The sequence below is a fragment of the Monodon monoceros genome, unplaced genomic scaffold (assembly GCF_005190385.1).
Source record: "Monodon monoceros isolate NGI ecotype Baffin Bay Population unplaced genomic scaffold, NGI_Narwhal_1 Super_Scaffold_20, whole genome shotgun sequence".
NCBI lineage: Eukaryota > Metazoa > Chordata > Mammalia > Artiodactyla > Monodontidae > Monodon > Monodon monoceros.
Genome location: NW_021703777.1, coordinates 135,107,321 through 135,134,294, shown reverse-complemented (window position 1 = coordinate 135,134,294; position 26,974 = coordinate 135,107,321). Strand labels below are relative to the sequence as shown.

Here is a 26,974-nt window from a genome sequence, read left to right as displayed (position 1 = left end):
ACCTCTTCTTTCTGCTTAAAGTCGGACATCCTGGGCTTTGGCTGTGCTCTGATGTCTGCTTCCTCAGATGCGCAGGTCTTCAAGGCCAGCAGGCTGGGGGTGGGGTCAGAGTCTGGCTGATGTGCTCTCACGGTGGCAGAGGAAGGACAGGCTCGGGAGAACTTGGATGGCGTTAGGCCCGGGTGTCAGGGGTGGAGAGGAACGCATGGATGGTCGCTTAGGAGTCAGGTCCTGGACTTGGGCCTTCTGTCTTTCAGAGTATCATTATATGCTTAGGATGAGGGCCCAAGAAAATGGGGCATGCTCTGCTTTTCACTTGTGTAGCAAATGCACGGGGGATGTGCTTCAGCTGACAGCATGCTCCTGCCTTCAGATAATTTACAGTCTTGGGGAGGGGGAAGCATGTTTGTACAGGAATGGCTTAATGCGTGGTGTAAGTTCCGAGACATGCTGGCAACCCATCGTGGCGGTCAGGAAGTGGATGTGATTTCTGTCTGGCGAGGCAGAGAAGGCTTCCTGGAGGTGGTGGCGGTTAGGTGAGTGAGGAGATCAGGACCTTCTTAACCCCTGCAGACCCACCTAGGAGGGTGAACGTGTGTGCTAGCAGAGAATGGGAGGTGTTGAGGATCCATTCAAGGGGTTTGTACTTCATTTGTAGAGGATGAAGAGGAAGAGCTCGTGAAGATCTTTAACCTGGTCAGAGGAGTGCTTTATTTAGGAAGAGTAGCCTGGGGATGCCGTGTAGCCTACCTTGGAGTGGAGAAAGACTGTGCACCCAGAATCCCTGCGAGAGGCTGAGTAACCCGGGGAGGAGCGATGGGGGCCTTGAACCAGGGCGGCCTGTGAGGCACAGGGGGCCGTGATGGGCTGGACGTGGCTGCTGTGTGTGTTCGCCTCAGTGTGAAGGTGGGGTCAGGAGCCGGGAGGGGTCAGATGGCACCTTCCCATCACCCATGACTGTGAGGGCCCGTTCAGTGCTGTTCCAGGGGCTTGGGGTTTACGTTCCTCCTGTAATAAAATAGGTTTGATATCAGTTTATAAAACATTTATAAAGTAAAACAAAACTTTGATATGCCTTCTGGCTTTATTGGCGAAGTAGTGCTTTAATATATGTTTGTCCATTTTGGTGTGCTCATTTAAGGAATTTCAGTACACACTGAAACAGCAGAATTAGGATTTTAAAATTTCTGAGGCATTATTTGGAACCTCCCAGAAAGTGACCCTGGTTTGATTCTCAAGCTTGCTGAACCTCCGTGAGTTTTACTAAGACCAGTTTGGTTTATAGACATCACATGCTGTACATCTTAGGAAAGGAGGGATTTTCTATGGAGGCTTGGTTACGTCTTTCTGCTCTTCTTGTGGACGAGACATTGGCAATACTGTTTTGGAAGAGAGGGTTCCCATGGCTGAGAGCAGGGCACAGAAGCCTCTCCTTTCTGTCTTGAGAAGCCGCCTCCAACGTGGACTTTGTGTCACTGGCGGTGGTTGCCATCAACCATTCTTACTGGGTTGAAATTGGCTGTGTGGCCATTTTTTGGTTTGGCCCATAAGTGAGCAGAAGGGTCAAGAAATGGCTCTGAGGAGCCTATGGTTCCAGCAGGTTCGGAGCGTTGCTGCTCCCTGGGGAGCACCCGTGCATCACTGGTGGACCAGACCTTTGGAAAGGACTTGGGCTTCTGCGTGGAGAGGAGTATTCCCACGCCAGGGCTAGGGGCTCTGATCTGGGATGTCCACCCACCGCCCTGCTGGCCCTGCAGACTCCAGGGCATTGCTAATGTTGGATCATCCAACAGAATGTGCTTTAATTGAATGTAAGAACTTTAGAATGAGTTTGAACTAGCTACCATTTAATTTTGATACTGTGTAGTATTTGATTGTAATTAAAGTTAAATTTTTTCCTTCCATTTTTAAAATTAAAGTGAATGACCTGTATCTAGTCTGTTTGGTAACTTCCTGCATACATATGCTTCTTTCTTAAAGAATAGGTTCTTAGTTGCTATTATATTCTACTTTGCCCCAAAATTGAAATTTTAGCTGCCTTTTAGCTTTCTTTAGAATTGCTAGTAGAATGTGTCTTCCGTGAACAAATCTCTTGTATTTTGTTGTAGGCTTTGATGGATTCTAATCTTCCGAGGTTACAGTTGGAACTCTATAAGGAAATTAAAAAGGTAGGCTTTTGTTTTCCATCATTGAAAAAGTGCTACTGATTCACTGTGTTGAGCAGTGTATGTGAAATTTTATCTTTTATTTGATAAGGAAATAAATGCTGTTTGGTAAAGTAGACTTTATTGTTTTACTTTTCTTCAAAAGGTTGCTCCTCATTATTTATTAGATGGGATGGGAACTAAAATGGTAGTTTTAAAAAATATCTTTATAATTGCATCCCATTAGACCTTAACATTTCAAAAGTAGTTACACATTTAAATGGCCTTTTCTCTAAAAATAGAAATTAGCAATGAAAAAATGCTTTTGTTTATTTGAAGTCCTCTTGGTGACTCGTGTCTGCGACTCTTAAATGTAACACGCTGCTTCTTAAATCCCTCAGAACGGCGCTCCTCGGAGCCTGCGCGCTGCCCTGTGGAGGTTTGCCGAGCTGGCTCACCTCGTTCGGCCTCAGAAATGCAGGTAAAGTGGACACTCTGGGTTATTACTATTATTATTATTTTGGGTGGGGGGCCAGCTGCGGTGGATTCTTGCCATCTTGGCTCAAATGTTATTTCTCTAAAGGTCTTCCCTGTCCACTCTGTCTGAAGCTGCCCACCTCTGCCTCTCCAGCTGCAGTACAGGTTGTCCTGATCCTTTTCCTGCGTAAAACTTACGGCTCTCAGGAATACTGTCGCACACTTCATCAGCGTGCTTGTTCGTTTTCTGTCCCACCCTCCCCCGAGAGCTGTAGGAGATGTACATCTCAGGACAGTGGGGGCATCCCTGTCTGGTCCCTGCTGCAGCCCAACACTGATAACGGCGTCTGCACGTGGTACTTGCCGAAAAGATACTTGCCAGGTGGTTGAAGGTTGAGTACTACCTCATTGTTGCTTACTCTAGGGGTTATAGAAAACGATGCCTTTGTCTATTACGTGGGTTAAAATATGAGTGTTAAACTGTGAATAAAGTTTCGACTGATTGAACCAGTTGTATCTTAATGGATTGAAAAACAAAAGAAGGGCCACAGTTTTCAACTCCTTCCTTCTCTCCTTCACTGGCAAGACGTGCTGACATCCATGGAGCCCTTGGCTCTGTCCCCGAGGAACTGGTGGAGTGGCAGAAACCCTCTCTTTTAATATGAAACAGTGATCTATTCCACTGAGCCTGACTGTAATAAGAGTCTTACACGATTGCACACATACAGTCACTAAGGAAATTTCTTTTTATATAACCTTTTTCTTTTACTATCCTTGTTTTGAAAACTTTGTTGTATTTCTGAAGCAACACATCCCCAGTTCTCCACATAGAAGCCAAAGTGACCTTAAAAAACTATGATTGGGTCATGTCATTCCTTTACTTAAACTCTTTACTCATTTCCCAGAGCTGTTCAGATAAATCCAGACTCCTTACCAAGGCCCAGGGAGATCTGGCCCCCAGTGGCCCCCGTCACCTCAGACACTCCTTTGACTCATTGGCCTGACTTCTTTGAAAAGTTGGGCATGTCTTCCTTCTGATGTCTGGTTTGTTTTCCCTTGGGTCATCTCCTTAGAAGGGCCCGCCTCCCTCCCTGTACAGTCCCAGGGGTACACCTGCTTGCTGCCCGTCTCTGCCACTAGAGGACGCCGCCGTCGCCACCAAGTGCTTGTCCTGTGGCTTCGGCTTATCTGTCCTGTGACTGCTGCTCTCCAGTCCTGCGTGGTTTGCTACTTCTCTGTAGAGGGCCAGGCTTCTCTCTAAGGCCTTATTCAGGTCAATGCTTAGAAAAAATTTTGTAATGCTCCCTTTTCAAGAAAGCTTTATTCTTATTTCTTAATTTATTTTTTAAATGGTGTTTTCTTATATTATCTGTTATTTTCTCATTTAAAATCTGGTTATTTTAATAACTATTATAATTTACTGCAAAGAATTTTTAAAACAAGCTTTTGAGAGTCGTGTGTGTGACTAGAGGAGAAACGAAGGATGAGAGCCTCCCAGCATTTGGGCTTCATCTGCCTTTAGTCTTCTAGCAGAGATTTCTTTACCTTCCAGGAAGGACTCTTTTGCACGTAAAAACTGGTTTTTCCCTAACAGACGCTGAACTAATCGCTTATGTTTCTCATTAAGGTAGGCCCTGGAAGAGTAATTAGTGTCCCTCTCACATGTGCAGGCCTTACTTGGTAAACCTTTTGCCTTGCCTGACGCGCACAAGCAAGAGACCCGAGGAGTCTGTCCAGGAGACCTTGGCTGCAGCTGTCCCTAAGATTATGGCTTCTTTTGGCAATTTTGCAAACGACAATGAAATTAAGGTATGATTGCTGCCTCGAGTCACAAGCGTGGGAGTTGGGCTTTTGCACAGGCAGGCATTTGAGAGTACTTCTCGAGTTAGGCTGTGCTTCATAATTTAGATTAAAACCTTTTGAGCTCTTTGGAGGCACACTGAGAGTTTCTTTCCACTTCTGCTTTCTTACTGTGGGGTGAAAAGAGGAATAGGGAGATGGTTTATAGATGCAAAATCAAAAGGCATTTTGCCAGAGCAGACTGGTTTTGGGGTATAAGATTGACTGCTTAGCCTGGCTGAAGAAAGGCCACTGTCCCTGGACTGCAGGCAGGAGAAAGCTCACCGATGATGCCTTGTGCGTACGAGTGCCCTGCGGCCGTTGGGAACCACTTCCTGTTTGTTTTTGCCCCAACCAGCAACCTTCAAACCCTCTTTAGTGTTTTGTCTATAATGTCCAGAAATCATGACCCTGTCACATGGTCTGAGGATTACAGATTCTTGACTTCATCCTTTTAGTGGGTCAGTCCTGTGTTAGTGTTTTTCTTGGTATTTCCCTCCACATTTCTAAATAACTTGCTTATACTGCTGGTTTTGGATTTTTTTATTTTTTACAATGGAAAAGATGAATTCAACTCTAACCCTTCTTCCCTCTTTTTACTACAGTTATATCAGTATTCAGTGTGTACATTATTATGCCTAAGTAAATAGTCACAGCTAGTTATGTTCTGTGCCGTGGTTATGTTTCTGTGTATAACTCTTTGGTATTTCCGGAGTCAGTAATTGCCTCTTTTTCATTTGCTTATTATTCTTTGGCAATTTCCGTCTTCTCACACCTCCCACCAACGCTGTGTGCCTCAGTTCAGTTGTGCACATGATGGGTAGTTTCCTGGACCCGTTTCCTCCACTGGGGTCGTCCTGGACTCTGCAGCTGCTGCTCCAGCCTGGTCAGGGCGCCCCTTAGGTCTGTCGCATGGTCATGTCTTGGCTCCCCTGTCCGATGCCTGATTCCTGGCTGCCATGTCTTTGTCTCTGTAGGCTTACTCCTGGAGAGGGGGCTTCCTGAGAAAGGCTGACTGGCAAGTAAATCGTTTGAGAGTCTGCATTAGTGAAAATGCCTTGATTTCTCCCTCACGCTTGGCTGGGCATAGAGTTCTGGGGTGGAAATCGTCTTCCCTTAGGAATGTACAGGCTTTGCCCCTTTGTCTCATAGTCTCCAGCGGGGCATCCGAGAAGTCGAATGACCTGATCTCTTAGCCTCTGAATGTGTCCTTCTCTAGAAGGTTTTTGCTGTTTTGTGTAGGGGGGAGTGCTGGGTGCTTGATAGACCTTTTAATTTGGAACGTTCTAGCCTTCAGTTCTGGGAGTTGTCCTTACACTTCTCTGACAATTTCCCCTTTATTTTCTCTGTGCTGTCTTTCTGAAATTTGTTAGTTAGCTGTTGGTCCTGGACTGATGTGCATTTGTACTCTTTTGTTTCTATTTTCCATGTCTGTTTTCTGTACTTTTCTAGGAGATGTCCACCTCAGACTCTTCTCTGGAATTTGTTCCTGCTGTGGTATTAATTTCTAAGAGCTTTCTCATGTTCAGAATGGTCATGTTTTCTGGCACCCTCTTCTTGTTTCATGAATACACTGTCTTATCTTTCTGAGGATACTGATTATAGTTTCTTGACAACTTCCTTTGACCTCCACGCTGTGTGTTTCTTCTCACTTCCTCTGTTCTATTTCCTGTCTTTCTCTTTTATGTCAGCAGTTGTCCACATAGATTTGAGTGAGCCCCTAAAAAGCTTATTGGAAGCAAGTGTGTGGCAAGCTTTGTCCCCTGGTGACTTCCTCAGGTAATGGGTAGTGAACCTGCTTTTCCACTGTAGGTCTTTAAATGTCAGTGTCAGTAAGTCTTTTCCTCTTGGGCCAGTCAATATCTCTAAAGAAAAATCCCTCATTCTCCTGCTTGGAGGCATCAGCCCAGCTGCATTTGTCCTGGGACCCTTGGATGGAAGGGTGCTAACAGTCTCACTGGTGAGAATGCAGACTTCTTCTTAATTTCTGTTTTCTGTCTGTGCCTCGTGCCTGTCCTCAGCTGTGGCAGCATCTCTGGGGATTCCCTGTCTCTGCGGGAGACGGGGAAGTGAAGACCATATCCTGGGCTGCCTGGGTGGGAGAGGGGCTTGGCAGTTTCCCCAAGGAGCTGTTAGATGAGCAGCTGTTTCGTCCCCACATCCACGCCACTTTCAGATGTCTCTGGTACTCCTAAGCCTGAGCTTTTCTTGGATTTCTGTGGCTTGAGTGAGCTTGCCTTTGGTTGGTGGCTTTCAGTCGTTCTCCCCAGCTCCCAGAAAGGCTTGCGTGGGAACTTCTGCCTGAGAGCTGCAAATCAGTCCATTACCACTTGTTTACTTTCTAGCTTCCAGAAATTTGCTAATGCCTCTAGTCTGCCCTTGTCCCTGTTCTGTTCTTTTTGTCCTTGTAAGTTTAAGCTTTTTAAACCTTGTACATGTGATTCTGGTGGGGTGTCTGGGAAGTAGAGGTTCACGTGTCCAGTACAGCATGTTTGATCAGAAGTTTCCTAACAGCCCTGCGGTGTTATTCTCAGGGTTGCCTGTTAAATATTGAGACTCCCGAGCCTTTTATTTGACTGGTGTATAATGTACATACAAGAAGCATGTAAATCATACATGTACTCCTTGATGAGTGGCCACAAAGCGAATCTGCCCTCACGGCCACTGCCTAGGTCTGGACATATGGAGTATTACCAGCACCCGGGAGCCTCTGCCCCCTCTCCCTGTCACTACTCCCTCCTTCCTCCACAGGGCTGATCACTGACCTGGCTTCTAATGCCAGAGGGTCTGTTTTTAAATTGTAAATATGTAGGACCATACAGTAGGTATTCTTTTCATCTGGTTTCTTTTGCTCAGCACTAAGCTCGTGAGATTCTCTCATGTCACCGCGTGTGTCACTAGATCCTGCGGTTTTTCGGAGCTGTGTAGCGTTCCCTTGGATGAATGTGCTCCAGCTCATCATTTTACTGCAGCTGGACCTTGGGTCGTTTGTAGTATTGGCTGTCGCATGCGTTGCTGCTGTGCCTGTCCTTGTACGTGTCTCTTGGAGCACAGGTTGTGATAGCTAGAAACGGAGATTGTGGGGTGTGTATATGCCACCTTCGGTAGATGCCTCCAAGCAGCTTTTCTCAGTGGCTGCACGAGCTTACACCTCATGAGCGGTGTGTACGAATTCCAGCAGCTCCCTGGCCTCGCAGAATTGGAATTTTGGCCATTTTAAGTTTAGCCGTCTGCTGAGTGCGTTCTGGAGTCACAGTTTGGTTTAATTTCCATTTCCACTCCCTAAGTACTCTGACCCTGAAGTGGAATGAAGTACTCTTAAATATATGTCCTGCCTACGTTTAGAGAAGTGGAGCTATCTGCCCTGTAGTCTAGCGCACTTCCTCCGCTTATGAGAAGAGCTTTTAAGGATGGTCTAGGTAACCTCTGGCCAGCAGCCTGCTACAGGGCATTCTCGGGATTGTGGGACTTAGACCCAAGGAATCCCCCTCGAGCTCTCGTTCCATTTTACTATTATTCCAAACTTTAAGTTCACCATGGGCTGACTCTTCATAGTAATATTTAGCTTTCATTCTGCTTAGAAGTTTGGACTAATATAGGATGATTCTTTATTTACCGTTTCAGTGATGTGTGTGTGTGTGTGTGTGTGTGTGTGTGTGTGTGTGTGTGTTCTCACTCAGGAGTTCTTTAAAATGTATCTTTCCTTGAAGCTAAAAAAGTTTGTCAGAGACGAGTTGACTGGTTTCTCCGGGTATTGTCTCTGGGGAGAAACTGGAGGCCACAATCCACTAGGGGTGTCCTGTGGCCGGGGGTCTGGTCCTCCACCTCTCTGGTTCCAGAGGTCTAATCTGTGAATTCAGTGAGCGTTGATGAGCCTCTGAGAACCAGTTTATGCCAACACGCAGTTAGGGAGAAGCTTGTTTAAGTCAGATGCCAGGCTGTTAATTGGCTGCTCCTTTGCCGATGGTTAGACTCCCCGGTAGGGCCCCAGTGGTGTCCCTGACTTGCCCAGCGAGGCTCCGTACACGCCCAGCAGTAGCTGGGCCAAATCATTGCTCAGAGCATAGCTTAGAGTGATGGGAAGTAGACGTTCTTAAGTAACATAGTCACCAAACTCCTGCAGCTGGATGGTCACCCCCTTTCATTCTTTGGATATTTTTGTGAAGACTTAAACGGTCATCGTTAGCAATATAGCACCCCTAGAATTATAGCACCCCTCCTTTGGGTTTTCTTGGAGGCACGGTAACAAGTCTTATTCTCTGATTTCTTAGGAAAATAGCTGTGAGGAGTGTGTGGTCTCAGCTCAGTTACGCTGCACACGTTTTCCAGACCTGGGACTGTCTCTTGGTGGCATTAGCAGCACATTTACGAGCCGTCGTTTAGGCTGGGACCTTGCTGTGATTGGCTAGCACTTTTCTCCTGGACTTCATTATTTACTGTGTGTGTTTTTTTTTTTTTTTTGCGGTACGCGGGCCTCTCACTGTTGTGGCCTCTCCCGTTGCGGAGCACAGGCTCAGCGGCCATGGCTCACGGGCCCAGCCGCCCCGCGGCATGTGGGATTCTCCCGTCCCGGATCGGGGCATGAACCCGTGTCCCCTGCATTGGCAGGCGGATTCTTAACCACTGCACCAGGGAAGCCCATGATGAGTTTCACAGGAGCTTCGTCTTCTGTCTACTTGGACTTTGCTTCCACAGGTTCTGTTGAAGGCTTTCATAGCGAATCTGAAGTGCAGCTCTCCTACCGTGCGGCGGACGGCGGCCGGCTCGGCGGTGAGCATCTGCCAGCACTCCAGGAGGACGCAGTACTTTTACAGCTGGCTGCTCAGTGTGCTCTTAGGTAAGGCGCAGGCCTGTTAGTGAGTCTCCCCGTGGGGGGTGGTCACTAGGGTTTACTTGAGACAGGCCTGTGAAATTCTTTCAAATCAGGCAGCCCCTCGGCTTCTGGACCGGGCCCTTTAGCCCTGGCCGGCTGGTAAATGTGAACGAGCCCCCGTGGGTCTGGGTGAGGGTTCCGAGAAGGCTCCTCCCTCTCGGTGCAGTGGTGCGAATGCAGCCGGGCCCTCGGACAGCTGGCGGGGCGGTGGGCGGGAGCCTTCCCGGGCCTGGCCCTCTGGCAGCACACCGCACCACCTCTGCGGAGACCCCGAGTGCAGGGAGTCCCCGCGGCCGGAAACTGAGGCCCAGGTCCCTGTGAGGGGCCTCTCTGGAGGGGTGTAGGCCCGGTGAAGGCTTCTCCTCTACTGGGGGCAACTGTGGAAATCCGTGCTGGCACGTGCTGCCGGGAGCACGCGGACAGTCGACGTGAAAGAGCTGCGTGGCTTTCAGAGGCAGTGAAACTCACTCACTGCAGGGCCTCGCTGAGCTGAGGCTTTAAATGTTGCCCCTTAGAGCCACTCCTGGATTTTGGCCGCTACCGTGATGTTTGTGCCATCTGTTTCCCTCCCTGCCAGCCTCATGATACGGTTCTGCTTTGGATCTCTTCCTGTGAACAAAGGAAGCCACGAGTCTCCCAGCAGCAAATGCGATGTGACAGAATCTTGTTGCTGCCTTTGTAGGTTTGCTGGTTCCCGTGGAGGAGGAACGCTCCGCCCTTCTGATTCTCGGAGTGCTGCTCACATTGAGGTATTTGGTGCCCTTGCTGCAGCAGCAGGTCAAGGACACGAGCCTGAAAGGCAGCTTTGGGGTGACGCGGAAAGAGATGGAGGTCTCCCCCTCGACGGAGCAGCTTGTCCAGGTGGGCGCCCCGTGCTTTACTCTAGTGCTTGTGCGCACGTGACCCACATTCGGAGACTCAGCTAATTTGGAAGAGAAGTGGCAGAGCCGAGGCTTAAGAGCGTGCACTCTGGAGCCAGACCCCGTGGTTCAGATCCTAGGTCATGACCCCGGCTACTCCACCTGTGTGTGGTAGTGATGTCAGATAAAAATGAAGGCGTCCCTTTACAAGGTCACCGAGGGTACTGTTTACGTGGACCTGCTCGAAGCAAACCCCAACCATCGTATTATTTTACTGCAACTATTTTATATGTGTCCCTATAGATGAGGACTCTTTTTTTAAAATTTTAATGACAATGCCCTTGTCATACCTAAAAAAAAGAACACTTTCTTAACATCAAATACCCACGTATCCCCTGTCAGTTTGTTCTTCTGCTCTTTGGAATCAGTACCCAAATAAGATTGGTTGATAAGAATTGTGATTCTCTTTGATCTGATGGTTGCCTTCTATCCCTGTTTTTCCCTTAGAGTTCATTTTTTGAAGAAACAGATTGTCCTGTGGAACTCCCGGCAATCTGATTTTTTATTAATTGACTCTCCGTTGTATAAATTAACATGTTTCTTTGTTGTCTGTATTTCCTGTAAACCAATAACTGGAGCTAGAGACTTGTCAGATTTGGTGCATATTTTATAATATATGTAATATCCGAGTTTGGTAGTACCTGTACAATATTTTAAAATAAATATTATTGGAGCTGCATGCTCAGAACTTTTTTCTGATTTTTTTTTTTAAAAAAAGGCTGCTTAGTCAAAAGTTTGGAGACCATTGGTCTAGTGGGGGAAGCAAGCAAACAGTCACTAAATAGCAAGGCGGGGGGTGTAGGGTATTGTAGAATACATGGCGGGGGGCAGGGGGTGTGCATGACCAAGGTCAGGGAGGCATGCTGGGCAGGCTGTTACGAGCTGATGCTTTTGGGTGAGTAGGATTTGAGCAGACACAGGGAGCTGGGAGAAGAGAGTTTTATAGACAGAAGCTACAGCCTTTGCCAAGTCCACAGAGTGAGAGAGTGAGAGTGTGCGGGTGAGGGTGAGCTGGATCCTGTAAAGGTCTCCAGGCTTTCTCACAGGTCAGTAGGGGTGCTGGGGGAAGATGTGGCTAGAGGGATATTGAAAACTGTGTTAAACTAAGAGAGCAGTAATCCTGGGAGGATGGAGTGAAGGGGTATGGGATGTGGTGCTTAATTAATTACAGATTTTCTTAATAGTTAATGTTTCTTCAACATGGTTAAACAACATGGTACCTTGTTGCATTAGCAAGCTAGATAAGATTGTCTCTAAAACATATCTAATCTATTTTCTTTTGACTATTGGCCATTTTGAATTAAATTATTTTGATTAAGAAGTTCAACTCAGCTAATGTAATAATAGTTTGGCTAGCTATATTTAAATAGAATTTAAAATAATCCTGAGCCTGGCTAAACTGTTAAGCAAGTGTGGGCAAAATATAGATACTTTTAGATATGTAAGAATTCAGTTTGCTTTTCATGTGCACTTTTTTCATGTATGCTTTTTGAAAAAATTATTTGAAGATGTATTCCAGCAAAATGAGAAATAGATAACAAAAAAAGAGGAAGTCCTGAAATCCAAGAAACAAAGCACCTAACCCAGGAATGTGTTAGAAGCAATTCTGAGATGACTGGTACTGTGTGCCATTCAGATTAGAAACAGGGAGTCCAAGGAGCTCCCTGTGACCAATGTTATGATAAAGTGCTGGGAAAAAGGGAAGGCATGTGTGTATGTTAAAAGGAGGGGAAAACCAGGAAGATTTATAAAAGTAAGTTATCTAATTATGAAACAAATTAAAATGTTGAATAATTTTAAGCAAGTAAGAGATTATGATAAGAGAGAATGCATTTAACGGTTGTCCTTGGGAAATTCTCTTTCAAGTGACGCAGGACTAGTAATAATGAAATACTTCTTTCTTTTTGGGTCCAGTCACATTAATAGGATTTGCAGTGAAGGATGTTAATGTACACGTGATGAGACACATACTGATTTTTTTTTTTATTGGAGTATAATTGCTTTACAATGTTGTGTTAGTGTCTGCTGTACAACGAAGTGAATCAGCTGTACGTATACATATATCCCCTCCCTCTGGGACCTCCCCCTCTCCCCCATCCCCCCCATCTAGGTCATCACAGAGCACCGAGCTGAGCTCCCTGTGCTATACCGCAGGTTCCCACTAGCTACCTGTTTTACACATGGTAGCGTACTTACGTCAGTCGTCATCTCCCAATTCATCCCACCCTCCCCTTCCTGCCCACTGTGTCCACACGTCTGTGCTCTATGTCTGCGTCTCTATTCCTGCCCTGCAGATAGGTTCATCTGTACCATTTTTCTAGACTCCACATACATGCGTTAATATGCAATATGTGTTTCTTTCTGACTGACTTCGCTCTGTATGACAGATGCTCAACATCTAGGCACAGCACATGAGATTTTAAAAGTTACATCGTAGTAAATAAATGTAACCCTTAATATAAAAGCACTCAGGTTGCTAACAGAATTTGGGAGGAGGCAGATGAGGTGAGGGAGTGTGGGTGCCCATTTCCCCCATTTACATAGTAAGAAGTCAAGAGATTCTTTGCTCAGAGCAGACGGCTCAGGAATCGCGGTGTAAAGCTGATTACCTAGAGCAGGGCTCATGGGCCAACTACTCAACTCCAGCACCGTAGCAGGAAAGCAGCCACAGACAGTACACACACAGCCGTGCTCCAGTAAAACTATGTGCAAAAACAGATGGAGGGCCACATTTGCCTGTGGACTGTGGTTTGCAGATCTGTGACCTAGAGTTACGGAGGTAACCGTCAGAGGAACTAAAAACAAGCCAGTCAGAGTAGCCACCTTTGAGACTTTTACTTTTTATTCTATAAACCGCTATACTGTCTTTTTAAAAAACATATATATGACTTTTATGATATTAAAGGTAAGGCTGCCCAACTTGGCAAATAAAAATAGGGGGTACCAGTTATTTGAATTTCAGATAAATCATCAGTAATCTTGTGGTGTAAGTATGCCTGAAATTGCGCGGGACACAGTTACACTACAAAATTATTTGTTTATCTGAAATTCAGGTTTGGCTGGGAACTCTGTATATTATCTGGCACCTCTAATTAAAGGGAAAAAGGATAAATACACTATGTTCATATAATGTGATATAGTATTAAAAGCACTAATGAAGTTTAGTGCCTTTAAAAGCTTTGGAAACTCTTTCTCAGTGGCACTCATGACAGTACTTCTTGCTTATTAAGTGTGTGTTTGAGTAGCTGTGCGCTCCGTGTATTTGGGGCTTTACTCTCCTTTACTAGTCACCCGTTTAGGGAGCTGGAGCTCTTCACTAGCGTGCTTCTGCTTTTGTGGAAGTGCTCTATTTACTTTTAAGGAATTAATGTAACAGTGAAAAAAATGCTGGGACTTTAGAAAACAGCATGGAAGCTATGATCACACTGGTAGAAGGGATAGAGAAGTTTTTAGAGAGTGAAATTAAGGCACAAATTTTCCCAACGTAAGACAAAACAAAAACCTGAAACCTAGGACACATTTTAAAAACCATGGGAGTGACACTGGTGTTTCTGTTTCTAGGTGTACGAATTGACCTTGCATTATACTCAGCACCAAGACCACAATGTTGTGACTGGGGCGCTGGAACTCCTGCAGCAGCTCCTCAGAACCCCTCCACCTGAGCTCCTGCGAGTGCTGACCACGGCGGGCGGCATCGGGCAGCTCACTGCCGCTAAGGCTGAGCCCGGTTGCCGAAGTCGTAGCGGAAGTATCGTGGAGCTTATAGGTAAGGCGTTAGGAAGGTCCACCCTGCAGTGTTATTGGCCCCTCTCCTGACCCTTGCTCCGATGCTGTGCTGAGCAACGGACAGCTCAGTTCCTTAGGAGACTTGCGATGCAGGTGTCGTCCTTATTGTGTAGACGGGGCAGGGCTGAGGTGGGAAGGCTAGGTGGCAGGGTGAGGCCAGCACATGAAACCCGCCTCCTGCATCTGACTCGGCTGTCTCTGCGTGGCATTTCATCTGTCGTGAAGTGGAAGCATTCGGGAAGGGATTTCCAGATGCTGTGTCCCTTTGCCAAAGGTGGGCACTTCAAGTCTTCCTGGAATTCTGGACTCCTTTTCTGCCCTCTGGGCCCTTTTTGCTGTCGCGCCTGATTCTAGAAAACCCCTTCTGTTCCTCGTCTCGTGGCACCTCCTCCGCCCCATCTCTGCTCTTCTTCCCCATGCTCTTGGGCACTGGGCCCTAATCCCGCCGCCGGATGCTGTGCAGACCTACCAGTCTAATGTGGAGCTGCCCCTGGGGAGCTGGAAGAGATGGGTCCCTGAGTCGCAGCCTCTAGAACTGGGTCTGGCTCAGCGGCAGAGGCTTCTTTCTGCAGCCTTTGCTGACTGCACTGAGTAGGCGTGGTGCATGGGGTCCGTTTAGTGCAGTGTGGGTGCGGTGTGGCCTTTACCCACAGCATGTGCAGACCAGGGAAGGTTGGCGGGAAGTCTGAATGCTGCCTCATTTGAACACAAGTGTTTGCCTGAACCATGAGTAGAAAACGTCGATCTGCCTGTCCACTGTCCTTTGTACTGAACAATCCTTTTCTCTGTGGAATGCATGCCTTACAAATAATTGCTGGAAATACTAATTTCTAATGATTGTTTCTAATGAAAATTTGTATTTAATTATTAGTTGACCAAATAATCCGAGATTTCTAATGTTTTTAGTTTGACTATTTAAATGCACTTTGAGCTCTTTTGCATTTTAGAACTGTATATTTGAGTGTTAATATAATTTTCACGTTGAAATTAAAATTGTAACATGCAGTTTTCATGTTGCAGTATGGTAGTTAAGCACCACCTGTAGAAATATGTTCACATATTTTCTAGTTTTAAAGTTGAATCAAGCTTAAAGATTTTCTAATTCCTTCTGGATTTTAGCGGCTTGCTACCTTACTTTCATCTGTCATTTTCTGTGATTTACAGCTGGAGGGGGTTCTTCATGCAGCCCTGTCCTTTCAAGGAAACAAAAAGGTGATTATTTCAGAAATGATTCTTATTTTCAATCTTATTGCTTTTTCCATATTTCTGTAATGTAATTGGCTATGCCTATAACTCTTCTCAACAGGGTGATTATATGTATAAATGTTGCTGGAATCTGATAACCAGGCCTGAATAGTCCTGTAGGATGGCTTTTTAAAGAATAAATAATTAATTAATTTATGGCTGCATTGGGTCTTCGTTGCTGTGCGTGGGCTTTCTCTAGTTGCGGCGAGCGGGGGCTACTCTTTGTTGCAGCAAGCGGGCTTCTCATTGCAGTGGCTTCTCTTGTTGCTGAGCACAGGCTCTAGGTGCGCGGGCTTCAGTAGTTGTGGCTCGCGGGCTCTAGAGCGCAGGCTCAGTAGTTGTGGCGCACGGGCTTCGTTGCTCTGCGTCATGCGGGATCTTCCCGGACCAGGGCTTGAACGCGTGTCCTCCGCATTAGCAGGTGGATTCTTAACCACTGTGCCACCAGGGAAGTCCCTAGGATGGGTTTTAAAAGTTGCTTGTGTATCAGAATTGGTTTGTCATATATTTCCTTTTTTTTTTTTTTTTGGTTGTACCACGTGGCTTATGGGATTTTAGTTCCCTGACCAGGGATTAAACCCGGGGCCCTGGCAATGAGAGCACCGTATCCTAACCACTGGACCACCACAGAATTCCCTGTCATAAATTTCTAATGCTCTAGGCCAGAGGTCAGCAAATGTTTTCTGTAAAGGGCCAGGTGGTACACATTTTAGCCTGTGGTCCTTACTGTCTCTTTTGCAATGATTCAACTCTGTCCGGTGGCAGGAAGGCAGCCATAGACAATACTAAGCTAATGGGTGCAACTTCATTCCAGTACAACTTTATTTTACAGAACTGGGTGAGCTGGAGTTTGCCTTCTCCTGCTTTAGGGAATGTTATATTTATAAAGGTAACTCATCTTCCCAATGAATTTTGTTTAGTATTAGGAATAATGTTTGGTTAATTATTTGGTGAATTTGGGCCTGGTTGTCATTTTTCAGACATATTTAGCTTCGTACATACCTAAGTTTCTGATACAGTTTGTTTATTTTTATTTAATCGAAGTGTGTCTGACATGGTCTAATAGCTTTGGTACACGTCATCACTTATAGCACCAATTATGTTCTGTTCCAGTCTAGATTTCCATAGGAAAGAATTGCTGTTGTTTTCTATTTTGAAATCCTAAAAGACTTATACCGTTTTTGTTTTTTTTTGAGGTATAATTGACATATAACAACTAATCTTTAACATACTAATCTTTTTTGTGTGTCATGAGTTGAGTATTTAATTGAGAGCCTGATGCCTAATATTATTTGTAGTATTGAATGGTATCTTAACAGGAATAATATTCTAGCCCTAACTGGATTAAGTAAGCATTTCCTAGAAGTACTTAGAATTAATAATATTTGGGCCATCATAGTGTGGGATACTTAGTCAAGCTTGAGGTTTTGGTGAAAACACTGAGATTGCTTGAAGACTGAAAGGGTGTCAGGAAAAGCTAGTCTTTCTATTCTTGGACTAGGAAGAGATTTTCAGGCATGTGACTAGATTTCTCCGGCACTTGCCTTGTTTGTTTCTCGGTCACTTTTTCTTATGATGATAAGATGACTCGTTGACTGGTAGAGATGTATTTTGTTTTCTTGGGGCTAGGACATACGATTTGTCCTCAATCTCTTTTTTGTTTTTCAAGTGTTTTGTTGTTGTGTTTATTTAGAGCTGCAGTTTTCACAGTTTCCTGTCATAGCTGCAGAATTCTTTTTTTCAAGTGAAATCTTCCAGTACATAGGAGAGAGAAAAACAGAGTTGTTGTTGTTGAATGTAAGGGTGAGGGCTGCGGGTTGTGGCCTGGCATCTTGGCAGCAGCCTGGCCCTTGACCACTCTTCGGGAGAACTCCTTGGAACAGATTTGCAAACTACTGTTTCCAAAGACAGAGACTGATTTCATTAACTCTGAATTCACAGGTTGGAATGTTATTTGCTTTCTCAAGGTAAATCACTTGTTCTGTAATAAAGGACCCTGTTATTTAGTAGATAAGCGAAGTTGCTGTGTTAGTTTCATCTAGATTTTGAGTTTCCTTTGCTTTTTTCTGGGGTGGGGGGAGGGCTTTAATGTCACATCAGTGTAGATTTATGGAAGTTATCACCCCTATGACTTAATCTTTGAAGAGCAGTGAAATCAGAAATTGGAACTTACCAGTAATTGTATTGATAGTGTTGTTTAATGACATTTATATGTAATATAACCAAAATGATTTAATGATCCCAGTTAAATCATGTTAAGACTTTTGTTTTCTCTTTTTCTTATTAATATAATTTAGAAACCATGAACTGTGAAATGTATTTTGAGGATTTTGCAAAAGATGAAATATTATTCCATCCTCACAGATCATAACAGTACCTGAGTACTGATTATCAATGATAGAAATCTAGCAGATTAAAAGATAATAAAATAAAAGTGACTTTTAGCTATAAAAGTTTTATATATAAGTTTTGATGTGCCATTGGAGATATGACATGAATATTCCAAAGGCTAATAGAATTGGTTCTAGCCATAACTTACCATTTTTAAGATTAAATAAATAGTAATATAAATTATTTAACATTAACACTAGTCTAAGTCAATAAATATTAATTATTAAAGTACTTTGTAGTACAGGTTGAGAATCGTTGCTTTTAATTCTTTTTCCATATAGGTTTATTGACTTTAATATCATTTTTTGTGTTTTTTGTGTTTCACACTCTAGAGGTATAAAGGAACTTATATATAATGATGGACTGAGAGCAGGAATTAAATATACTTACGATATTCCTCTTGGAATGTACATTTATTTGATTTTCAAAGTTCGTCCTTTTAGCAAGCTTAAAAGGACTCTTGCTACGTCATTTCCTAGGGAAAGTGCTCTTTGGAGAAGCAGCAGCCTTGGAGGATGACTCTGAGTCAAGGTCAGACGGCAGCAGCCCCACCTTTGCAGGTAGCTCTCTCGGAGTGGCCGTGGTGTCCTCCTTGCTCTCCCCTGCTGCGCCCACCTCCTCCCCTCCCCTGCACCTCCATGGATCTTGCTCCTGGGAGGCAGCAGTGAAGCCAGCTTGCTCAAATGGTGGATGATTCAGGAGTCTTTTATAGTGTTCACTTTGAAATGTGTGTGTTTTCTTGCATCAAGTGTTTGCTGTTTTCCCTGGTTTAAGCTGTTTTAAAATTAGGTTTGTACTCCCTGAGTATAAGTCTTTTTGAGAAGAGGATGGTGGGTAAAGTGTCTCATGAATTGCATGGGTTGTGAGGGGGAAAATGGGATTAAAAATTGTCTGAGGCTCTGAACCAGGAAAAAATAGAAAATATGAACAGACCGATTGTCAGTATTGAAATTGAATCAGTAATTTAAAAACTCCCAACAAACAAAAGTCCAGGACCAGATGGCTTCACAGGTGAATTCTACCAAACATTTAGAGAAGAGTTAACACCTATCCTTGTGAAACTATTCCAAAAAATTGCAGAGGAAGGAACACTTATAAACTCATTCTATGAGGCCACTGTCACCTTGATACTGAAACCAGACAAAGATACCACAAAAAAGGAAAATTACAGGCCAATATCATTGACGAACATAGATGTAGTCAAATAGGATTTATCCCAGGGATGCAAGGATTTTTCAGTATCCACAAATCAGTCAATGTGATAGACCACATCAACAAACTGAAGAATAAAAACCATATGATCATCTCAATAGATGTAGAAAAAGCTTTTGAAAAAATTCAACATCCATTTATGATAAAAACTCCAGAAAGTGGGCATAGAGGGAACATACCTCAACATAATAAGGGCTATATATGACAAACGCACAGTTAACGTCATACTCAGTGGTGAAAAGTTGAAAGCATTCTGTCTAAGATCAGGAACAAGACAAGGATGCCCAGTCTCGCCACTTTTATGCAACATAGTTTTGGAAGTCCTAACCACAGCAATCAGAGAAGAAAAAGAAATAAAAAGAATCCAAGTTGGAAAAGAAGAAGGAAAACTGTCAGTGTTTGCAGATGATACTGTACATAAAAAATCCTAAAGATGCCACCGGAAAACTACAAGAGCTCATCCATGGGTTTGGTAAAGTTGCAGGATACAAAATTAATATACAAAATTAATATACACTAACAATAAAATGTCAGAAAGAGAAATTAAGGAAACAATCCCGTTTAGCATCTCATCAAAAAAAGAAAAACAAAAACCTAGGAATAAACCTACCTAAGGAGGCAAAAGACCTGTACTCCAAAAACTATAAGACACCGATGAAAGAAATTGAAGACAACATAAACAGATGGAAAGATATACTGTGATCTTGGATTGGAAGAATCAATATTGTTTAAATGACCATACCCCCAAGGCAATCTACAGATTCATTGCAATCCCTATCAAATTACCAGTGGCATTTTTCACAGAACTGGAACAAAAAATTTTTTTAATTTGTATGGAAACACAAAAGACCCTGAATAGTCAAAAAACAATCTTGAAAAAGAAGAATGGAGCTGGAAGAATCACTCCCTGACTTCAGACTCTACTACAAAGCTACACTAATTAAAACAGTATGGTACTGGCACAAAAACAGACACATAGATCAGTGCAACAGGATAGAAAGCCCAGAAATAAACCCACACACTTATGGTCAATTAATCTACAACGTATGAGGCAAGACTATACAATGGAGGAAAGACAGTCTCTTCAATAAAGTGGTGCTGGGAACACTAGACAGCTAGATGTAAAAGAATGAAATTGGAACATTCTCTAAACCATATACGAAAATAAACTAAAAATGGATTGAAGACCTAAATGTAAGAACAGATACTATAAAACTCCTAGAGGAAAACATAGGCAGAATACTCTTTGACATAAATCACAGCAGTGTTTTTCTGGGCCTGTTTCCTAGAGTAATGGAATTAAAAGCTTTTGCACAGCAAAGGAAACCGTAAAGAAAATGAAAAGACAACCTACAGAATGGGAGAAAATATTTGCAAGTGACGAGACCGACAAGGGATTAATTTCCAAAATACACAAACAGCTCATACATCTTCATGTAAAAAAAATATACAACCCAATCAAAAATGGGCAGAGCCCTAAATAGACATTTCTCCAAAGAAGACATAGAGATAGCCAACAGGTACATGAAAAGATATTCATTATCACTAATTATTAGAGAAATGCAAATCAAAACTACAATGAGGTACCACCTCACACCAGTCAGAATGGCCATCATCAAAAAGTCTACAAATAATAAATGCTGGAGAGGGTGTGGAGAAAAGAGATCCCTCCTACACTGTGGGTGGGAATGTAAATTGGTCCAGCCACTACGGAAAAGTGGAAGTGTGGAAGTTCCTTAAAAAACTGAAAATAGAGCTACCATATGATCCAGCAATCTCACTGCTGGGCATATATCCAGAGAAAAACATGGTTTGAAAGGATACATGCACCCATATGTTCGCTGCAGCACTACTTAAAATAACCAAAACGTGGAAACAATCTAAATGCCCATCGACAGAGAAATGCTTAAAGAAGATGTGGTACATATATACGATGGAATACTATTCAGCCATAAAAAAGAATGAAATAATGACACTTGCAGCAACATAGATGGACCTAGAGATTATCATACTAAGTGAAGTAAGTCAGACGGAGAAAGACAAATATCGTATGTTAGCACTTATATGTGGAGTCTTAAAAAGATGATACAAATGAACTCATTTACAAAACAGAAATAGATTCACAGACAAAGAAAACAAACTTATGGTTACCAAAGGGGAAAGAGCAGGAGAGGGATAAATTGGGAATTTGGGTTTAACAGATATACACACTATTATATATAAAATAGATAAACAAGGACCTACTGTATAGCACAGGGAACTGTATTCAATGTCTTGTAATAACCTATAACCTATAATGGAAAAGAATCTGTAAATATATATATATATATATGTGTGTGTGTGTGAATCACTGCTGTACACCTGAAACATTGTAAATCAACTATACCTCAATTAAAAAAAATTGTCTGAGGATAATTTAACTTGAAAGAAATTTACATTTGTTTACAAATAGTTATCTAAGCTCTTTATTCATCTTGTGAAAGGTGAGTATTTAGTAAGATACTAATAATTGGATTAAGTGAGAGTGGTTTGGGTTGTATAACCCTGTGCAAAATAATATTTCTAGATAACTGAAAATGAGGCTGAAATACTGGGGATGGAAAATCTGAATGATTTCAGTGGTGATTACTTATTTATTGATTTAGTCTACAAAATAGAAATTGATTTTTTAACTTACAAAAATAAAGTTACAACAACAAAAAAATTACAGCTATACACAACATTATAAAGCCCAAGTGCTCATTGACCCACTGGCCTACAGGAGTGACACTGCTAACAGCTTGGTGTAGATTTTTATGTAGTGGTAGTATATTTATTTATTTATTCATTTATAAATAAATAATTTTACTTATTTATTTATTTGGTTGCACCGGGTCTTAGTTGCAGCAGGTGGGCTCCTTAGTGGCAGCTTGCCAGCTCCTTAGTTGTGGCATATGAACTCTTAGTTGAGGCATGCATGTGGGATCTAGTTCCCTGATCAGGGATCGAACCCAAGCCCCCTGCACTGGGAGCGCAGAGTCTTAACCACTGTGCTACCGGGGAAGTCCCCATAATGGTGTGTTTTTTTTGTTGTTTTTTTTTAATGGGAATTTAAAAACTAAACTAGGAAAATGTGAAACTTTACGCTACCGGAGAGCAGGACTGGCTTAGAGGTCTTGAACAGGGTCTGGGAAGAAGGAAAGCCCACCTCCAAGAGCACTGCTTGCTTAGAGCTCCAGGCATTTGGGGTTTTTTTGTTTTTTGCTTTTTTAAATAAATTTATTTATTTTTGGCTGCGTTGGGTCTTTGTTGCTGTGCGTGGGCTTTCTCTAGTTGCGGCGAGCGGGGGCTACTCTTAGTTGCTGTGCGCGGGCTTCTCATTGCAGTGGCTTGTCTTGTTGTGGAGCATGGGCTCTAGGCACGCAGGCTTCAGTAGTGTTGGCTCTTGGGCTCAAGAGCGCAGGCTCAGTAGTTGTGGCGCACGGACTTAGTTGCTATGTGGCATGTGGGATCTTCCCGGATCAGGGCTCGAACCCTGTCCCCTGCATCGGCAGGCGGACTCTCAACCACTGCACCACCAGGGAGGCCCTGCTCCGGGCATTTGTGACCACCCAGCCTGTGCCCCTGACCAGGCTGCCTAGGAATCGCCTAAGTCTTGTCGCTGCTCCACGCTCAGGCTGGACCAGTTGCTTAAGAACTGGAGGTGGTAATGTTGCTGGGCAGGGTTCAGGTTTTGCCCTGAAATGCCATTTGAGAATATTCACAGCACTTAAAAAATATCTACTTGTGATCCTTATTTTATCAATACTGTAATATAGTAAAAGGTAAGTAAATAATACGGTAAACATGTTTGAAGGATGCAGTGTTGTCTTGCTTTTGAAATTGAGTAGTTCATATTTTCACCATATTTCAGGGATTCTTGCAGTTAAAACATTTGCTGATAGTGAATTTTGGGGTATTTTGCAAATATTTGATCCCATATTGAATGCTTTTCCTGACCCTTTGAAGAATGAGTGTTTCTTTGTCTTCAGCCTCAGTCAAGGGTGAGATTGGTGGTGAGCTGGCTGCCTCTTCTGGGGTCTCCACTCCTGGCTCAGCTGCCGACTCTGTGGGTCACGACATCATCACTGAGCAGCCCCGGTCACAGCACACACTTCAGACGGACTCGGTGGATCTGACCGGCTGTGACTTGACGAGTGGTGCCACTGACGGGGACGAGGAGGACATCTTGAGCCACAGCTCCAGCCAGATGAGCGCCGTCCCGTCTGACCCTGCCATGGACCTGAACGATGGGACCCAGGCCTCCTCTCCCATCAGTGACAGCTCCCAGACCACCACCGAGGGGCCCGATTCAGCCGTGACCCCTTCCGACAGTTCTGAAATTGTGAGTGGTTGGAGGGGGCAGCCCAGTTTCTTCAGAGGGGCCTTCCCTGGAGGCCCAGACCTGGACCCTCCTGCTGGTTCACTCCATTCATCTGACCCACTGATAATAGTGTAGAGGTCACCAGCTCAGATCCTTAACAGGCAGCTCGGCCCCATCTGAGTCCTTCACTGAAGGAAACAGCCCAGTGTCTTTTGTGCCGAACGTGGAGGTCAAAAGTGCATTAAAAATTTCTTAATATCTTGTTGGGCACAGGTTAAGTCATTTTGAAAGTCCTTGAGGAGCCTATTATTAACAGATCTGTGGTCTTAATGCAGTATGATTAATAACATTAATACTGTGCATTATTTTAACACTTTTTGACTTTTCAAAACCTTTTACAACATATCCCATCTTGAGCATGGATCTGAGGGCCTCTTATCTCTGAGTTAGTGGACAAGAAACACCTCAAGAGTAGTCTAAAGTTTGGTACAGGTATATACCAAATTTTACAGCCCCATTTTATCGAAACAGTTTGTACTATTAATTGTTTTGCTACTATTGAATGTATTTTATTAAGGATATATATATATATATTTTACTTAAATGAATACAGAAACTGTGCGTTACAGATCATGAGCTAAAGCACTGCAGCTCTCCACTTGTCATGTGGATGTGGTTCCTAATGGCCGAGTGGATGCCGCTTACTCGGCTGGAGAAGTGGGCTCACGGTTGGGGTTTTTAACTAGAAGACCTGGAGGAGGATAGGACAGATAACGGGAACGGTGGGAAATGATTTTAAGTCAGGAAAGGGTGAAGAGTGCTAACCAGTAGGCTGGGAGAAGAGAAGGTTGGGAAAGTGCCGGGCTCAGTAGCACGTTAAGTGTGCGGAGGAAGTTTCTGTTGTTTGCTTGTTGCACCAGCTTTCATCTTGCCTTTTTACAGTAGATAATTTCTGGGCAGGTTTGCTAGAAGTAGGACTGAATGACCATAGGAGGTTGTGAAAGCATCCCATCTGGGAGTGCTGCAGCAGCTGTATGTTGTGTGGTAGGGCTGGGCCAGGGACCCACGCCGGGCTGTAGCCTGCAGGGAACTAAACCTCTTCCCTTGATGCTTCTCACACTGGCAGAGTTCTTTCTGATTTATGAGGTGCTTCCATGTCCTTTATTTAGTCATTAGTTATTGGCTGAACAAATGTACTGAGCATCTGTTATGTTCCAGGGATTGTCCTACAAGCCGCAGATGAAGTAGAGGGCACAACATACAAAACTGCTCACACAAAGCTAATATATATATTTTTTAATTTAATTAATTAATGAATTTATTTTTGGCTGTGTCGGGTCTTCGTTTCTGTGCGAGGGCTTTCTCTAGTTGCGGCAAGTGGGGGCCAGTCTTCATCACGGTGCGCAGGCCTCTCACTGTTGTGGCCTCTCTTGTTGCGGAGCACAAGCTCCAGATGCGCAGGCTCAGTAGTTGTGGCTCACGGGCCTAGTTGCTCCGTGGCATGTGGGATCTTCCCAGAACAGGGCTCGAACCCGTGTCCCCTGCATTGGCAGGCAGATTCTCAACCACTGCGCCACCAGGTAAGCTCAAAGCTAATATTTTAGAGTGGGACTCCTCAGACTCTTCCCATTTAGGGCCAGATAATAAATATCTTTGGCTTTGTGAACCATATGACCTGTGTTGTATACTCATCTGTGCTGTTGAAGTGCCAGAGCAGCCGTAAATATGTAAATGAAGGAGCATGACTGTGTTCCAATAAAACTTTATTTACAAAAACAGCTGGTGGGCCAGGTTTGGCACACCGACGTAGTTTGCCTGCCTCTGTTCTAGAGTGTGTGCCTGCGTGGGTGGGGCTGATGATGAGCCAGTGATCAACAGGTGAATAAACACGTAGTCGAGAGCGATAAGTGCCATAGAGAAAAAGAAGCCAACTGTAGGGCATCGGGATTGTCCTCATGAGATAGCCCAGTGTGGGGCTTGTCTTGGAGGGAGCCCACCACGATGAGAATTCTAGCTCGGCCATTTACTAGCTGTGTAGCCTGGCACAGTTATGGCCCCTCTTGCCTCAGTTTTCTTATCCACGAAATGAAGATGGTGACAGTACTTACGTTGTTAAGGCTTATGAGGATAAGGGAAATAATACATGTAATTACTTTTGAGCCTGCCTGGGGTGTAGTGTGATATTCAAAAAATGTTGTTTTTTATTGTGGTGAAACTTCTCATTTTAGCCTGTGTGGGTTCCTTTTTTTTAAACAGCCTGGAGAGTGGAGGAAATCATTTCTTTCTTGGTTGTTTTTGAGCAAGTAGCTCAGTTTCTTTTTAATTTAATTGGAGGGATTTGGGATGATTTTTTAAATGATATAGAATTTATTTCAGTAGTAATTTAACTTGCCTACTGAAGGTACGTCACTCAGTTTTTCAGGTCAATTACAATTGGATGTGAAAAATTTTGCTGTATGAAATCATAACCCACATATATGGCTAAATATATGAAATATTGTGCCCAAAACTTAGTTGGGTCATTTCTAACAGTTTAGGGGATAACCTATTGGTAGACTTTTGTCTAAAAGATTTTTCCTCATTTTTGACTTACTGTAAAATTTGCTTGTGAACACAAAGACTTTTGTTTGGATTTTTTTTCTTTTTGTAATCAAAAAGAGAAATGTTCAGATTGGAATTGTTTTGGAATTTTTAGAGTTACAAAAGCTTTTTATAATGTAGCAGTAATGCGTGGTCAGTCAGCTCTTGATAATGTACACGCACGCACCCATGTGTACTTGAAGAAGTGACCTTCGTGTTGGCGTGTGAGATGTGGTCCGTGTTATTTGTGGGGTTTTGCCTTTGTCTTCCACGTTGGAGGGCTTGCCCCTCGGTGGTCGCACTTCAGAACCCTCACAGCCCCTCTTGAACTGTTTAGGTATTAGATGGTGCCGACAGCCAGTACCCAGGGATGCAAGTGGGGCAGCCCCAGGACGAGGACGAGGACGCTGCTGTGGTTCTTCCTGATGAAGACGCGGAGGCTTTCAGAAACTCTTCCATCGGTACGTTGACTTCAGGCCATGTACTACGGAGCGGCCTTGTCTTTAACCCTGACCTCTTATATCTCAGCTTCTGAGAAGAAATCTCCTGGTGTCTTTGTTTCCTGAGGTGTAAACAGCAAATGAGGAAAATCAATTGAGAAGTTATTATCCTTTTTTTAATCTAAATCCTGTGGTTTCATATTGACTTTGTGTAAATATGTGTATTTGTGTTTTAATTGGAAACTTGTCACTTAACCTCTCTTTCTCTGATTTTGAAGCCCTTCAACAAGCACATTTGTTGCAAAGCATGGGCCACAGCAGGCAGCCCTCTGACAGCAGTATAGATAAATTTGTCTCAAGAGATGAAGCTGCTGAGCCAGGAGATCCAGAAAACAAGGTGAGACACTTAGGCCCGAGACTGCTCAGCATCCCGAGCTCCCGTGAGTGTTCGGCAGTGCCCTGGCTGCTGCCTGTCCACCAAGCTCTTGGCTTTCCCGTCGCTGAGCTTTTGCTCAGCTGTCTCCCCTTCGCATATTGACCTCTTCCCGGGTCTGCTCTGGTTTTCTGCCTCTCCAGGTGTGAGCGCGTCCTCACCATCTGGTGGTCATGCATGGCCTTGCAACATTCTTGGTTTTGTTCCATTGAATTGATTTGTTTGTTTGTTTATTTATTGTGGTAAAATACTCATAACAAAATTTACCGTCGTAACCATTTTGAAGTGTACA

General features: G+C 43.9%; 1 protein-coding gene across 12 annotated transcripts in view; it reads left to right on the top strand.

Moving 5' to 3' along the window:
- Positions 1-26,974, top strand: part of HTT (huntingtin) — a 136,487-nt gene that overhangs the window by 23,836 nt on the left and 85,677 nt on the right. For 9 of the 12 annotated variants that reach the window (XR_003795462.1, XR_003795464.1, XR_003795463.1 and 6 more), the window contains 11 exons: positions 2,109-2,168; positions 2,546-2,625; positions 4,292-4,430; positions 9,156-9,297; positions 10,016-10,194; positions 13,815-14,019; positions 15,204-15,251; positions 18,155-18,235; positions 22,898-23,250; positions 26,147-26,270; positions 26,528-26,646. Coding sequence is in view for 9 of the 12 variants with exons in the window: in XM_029234592.1 (XP_029090425.1) it covers positions 2,109-2,168; positions 2,546-2,625; positions 4,292-4,430; positions 9,156-9,297; positions 10,016-10,194; positions 13,815-14,019; positions 15,204-15,251; positions 18,155-18,235; positions 22,898-23,250; positions 26,147-26,270; positions 26,528-26,646 (1,530 nt within the window). In the remaining 3 variants the exon portion in view is untranslated. The remainder of the gene's footprint in view (positions 1-2,108; positions 2,169-2,545; positions 2,626-4,291; positions 4,431-9,155; positions 9,298-10,015; positions 10,195-13,814; positions 14,020-15,203; positions 15,252-18,154; positions 18,236-22,897; positions 23,251-26,146; positions 26,271-26,527; positions 26,647-26,974) is intronic. The other 3 variants (XM_029234588.1, XM_029234589.1, XM_029234590.1) reach the window with 3 other exon arrangements.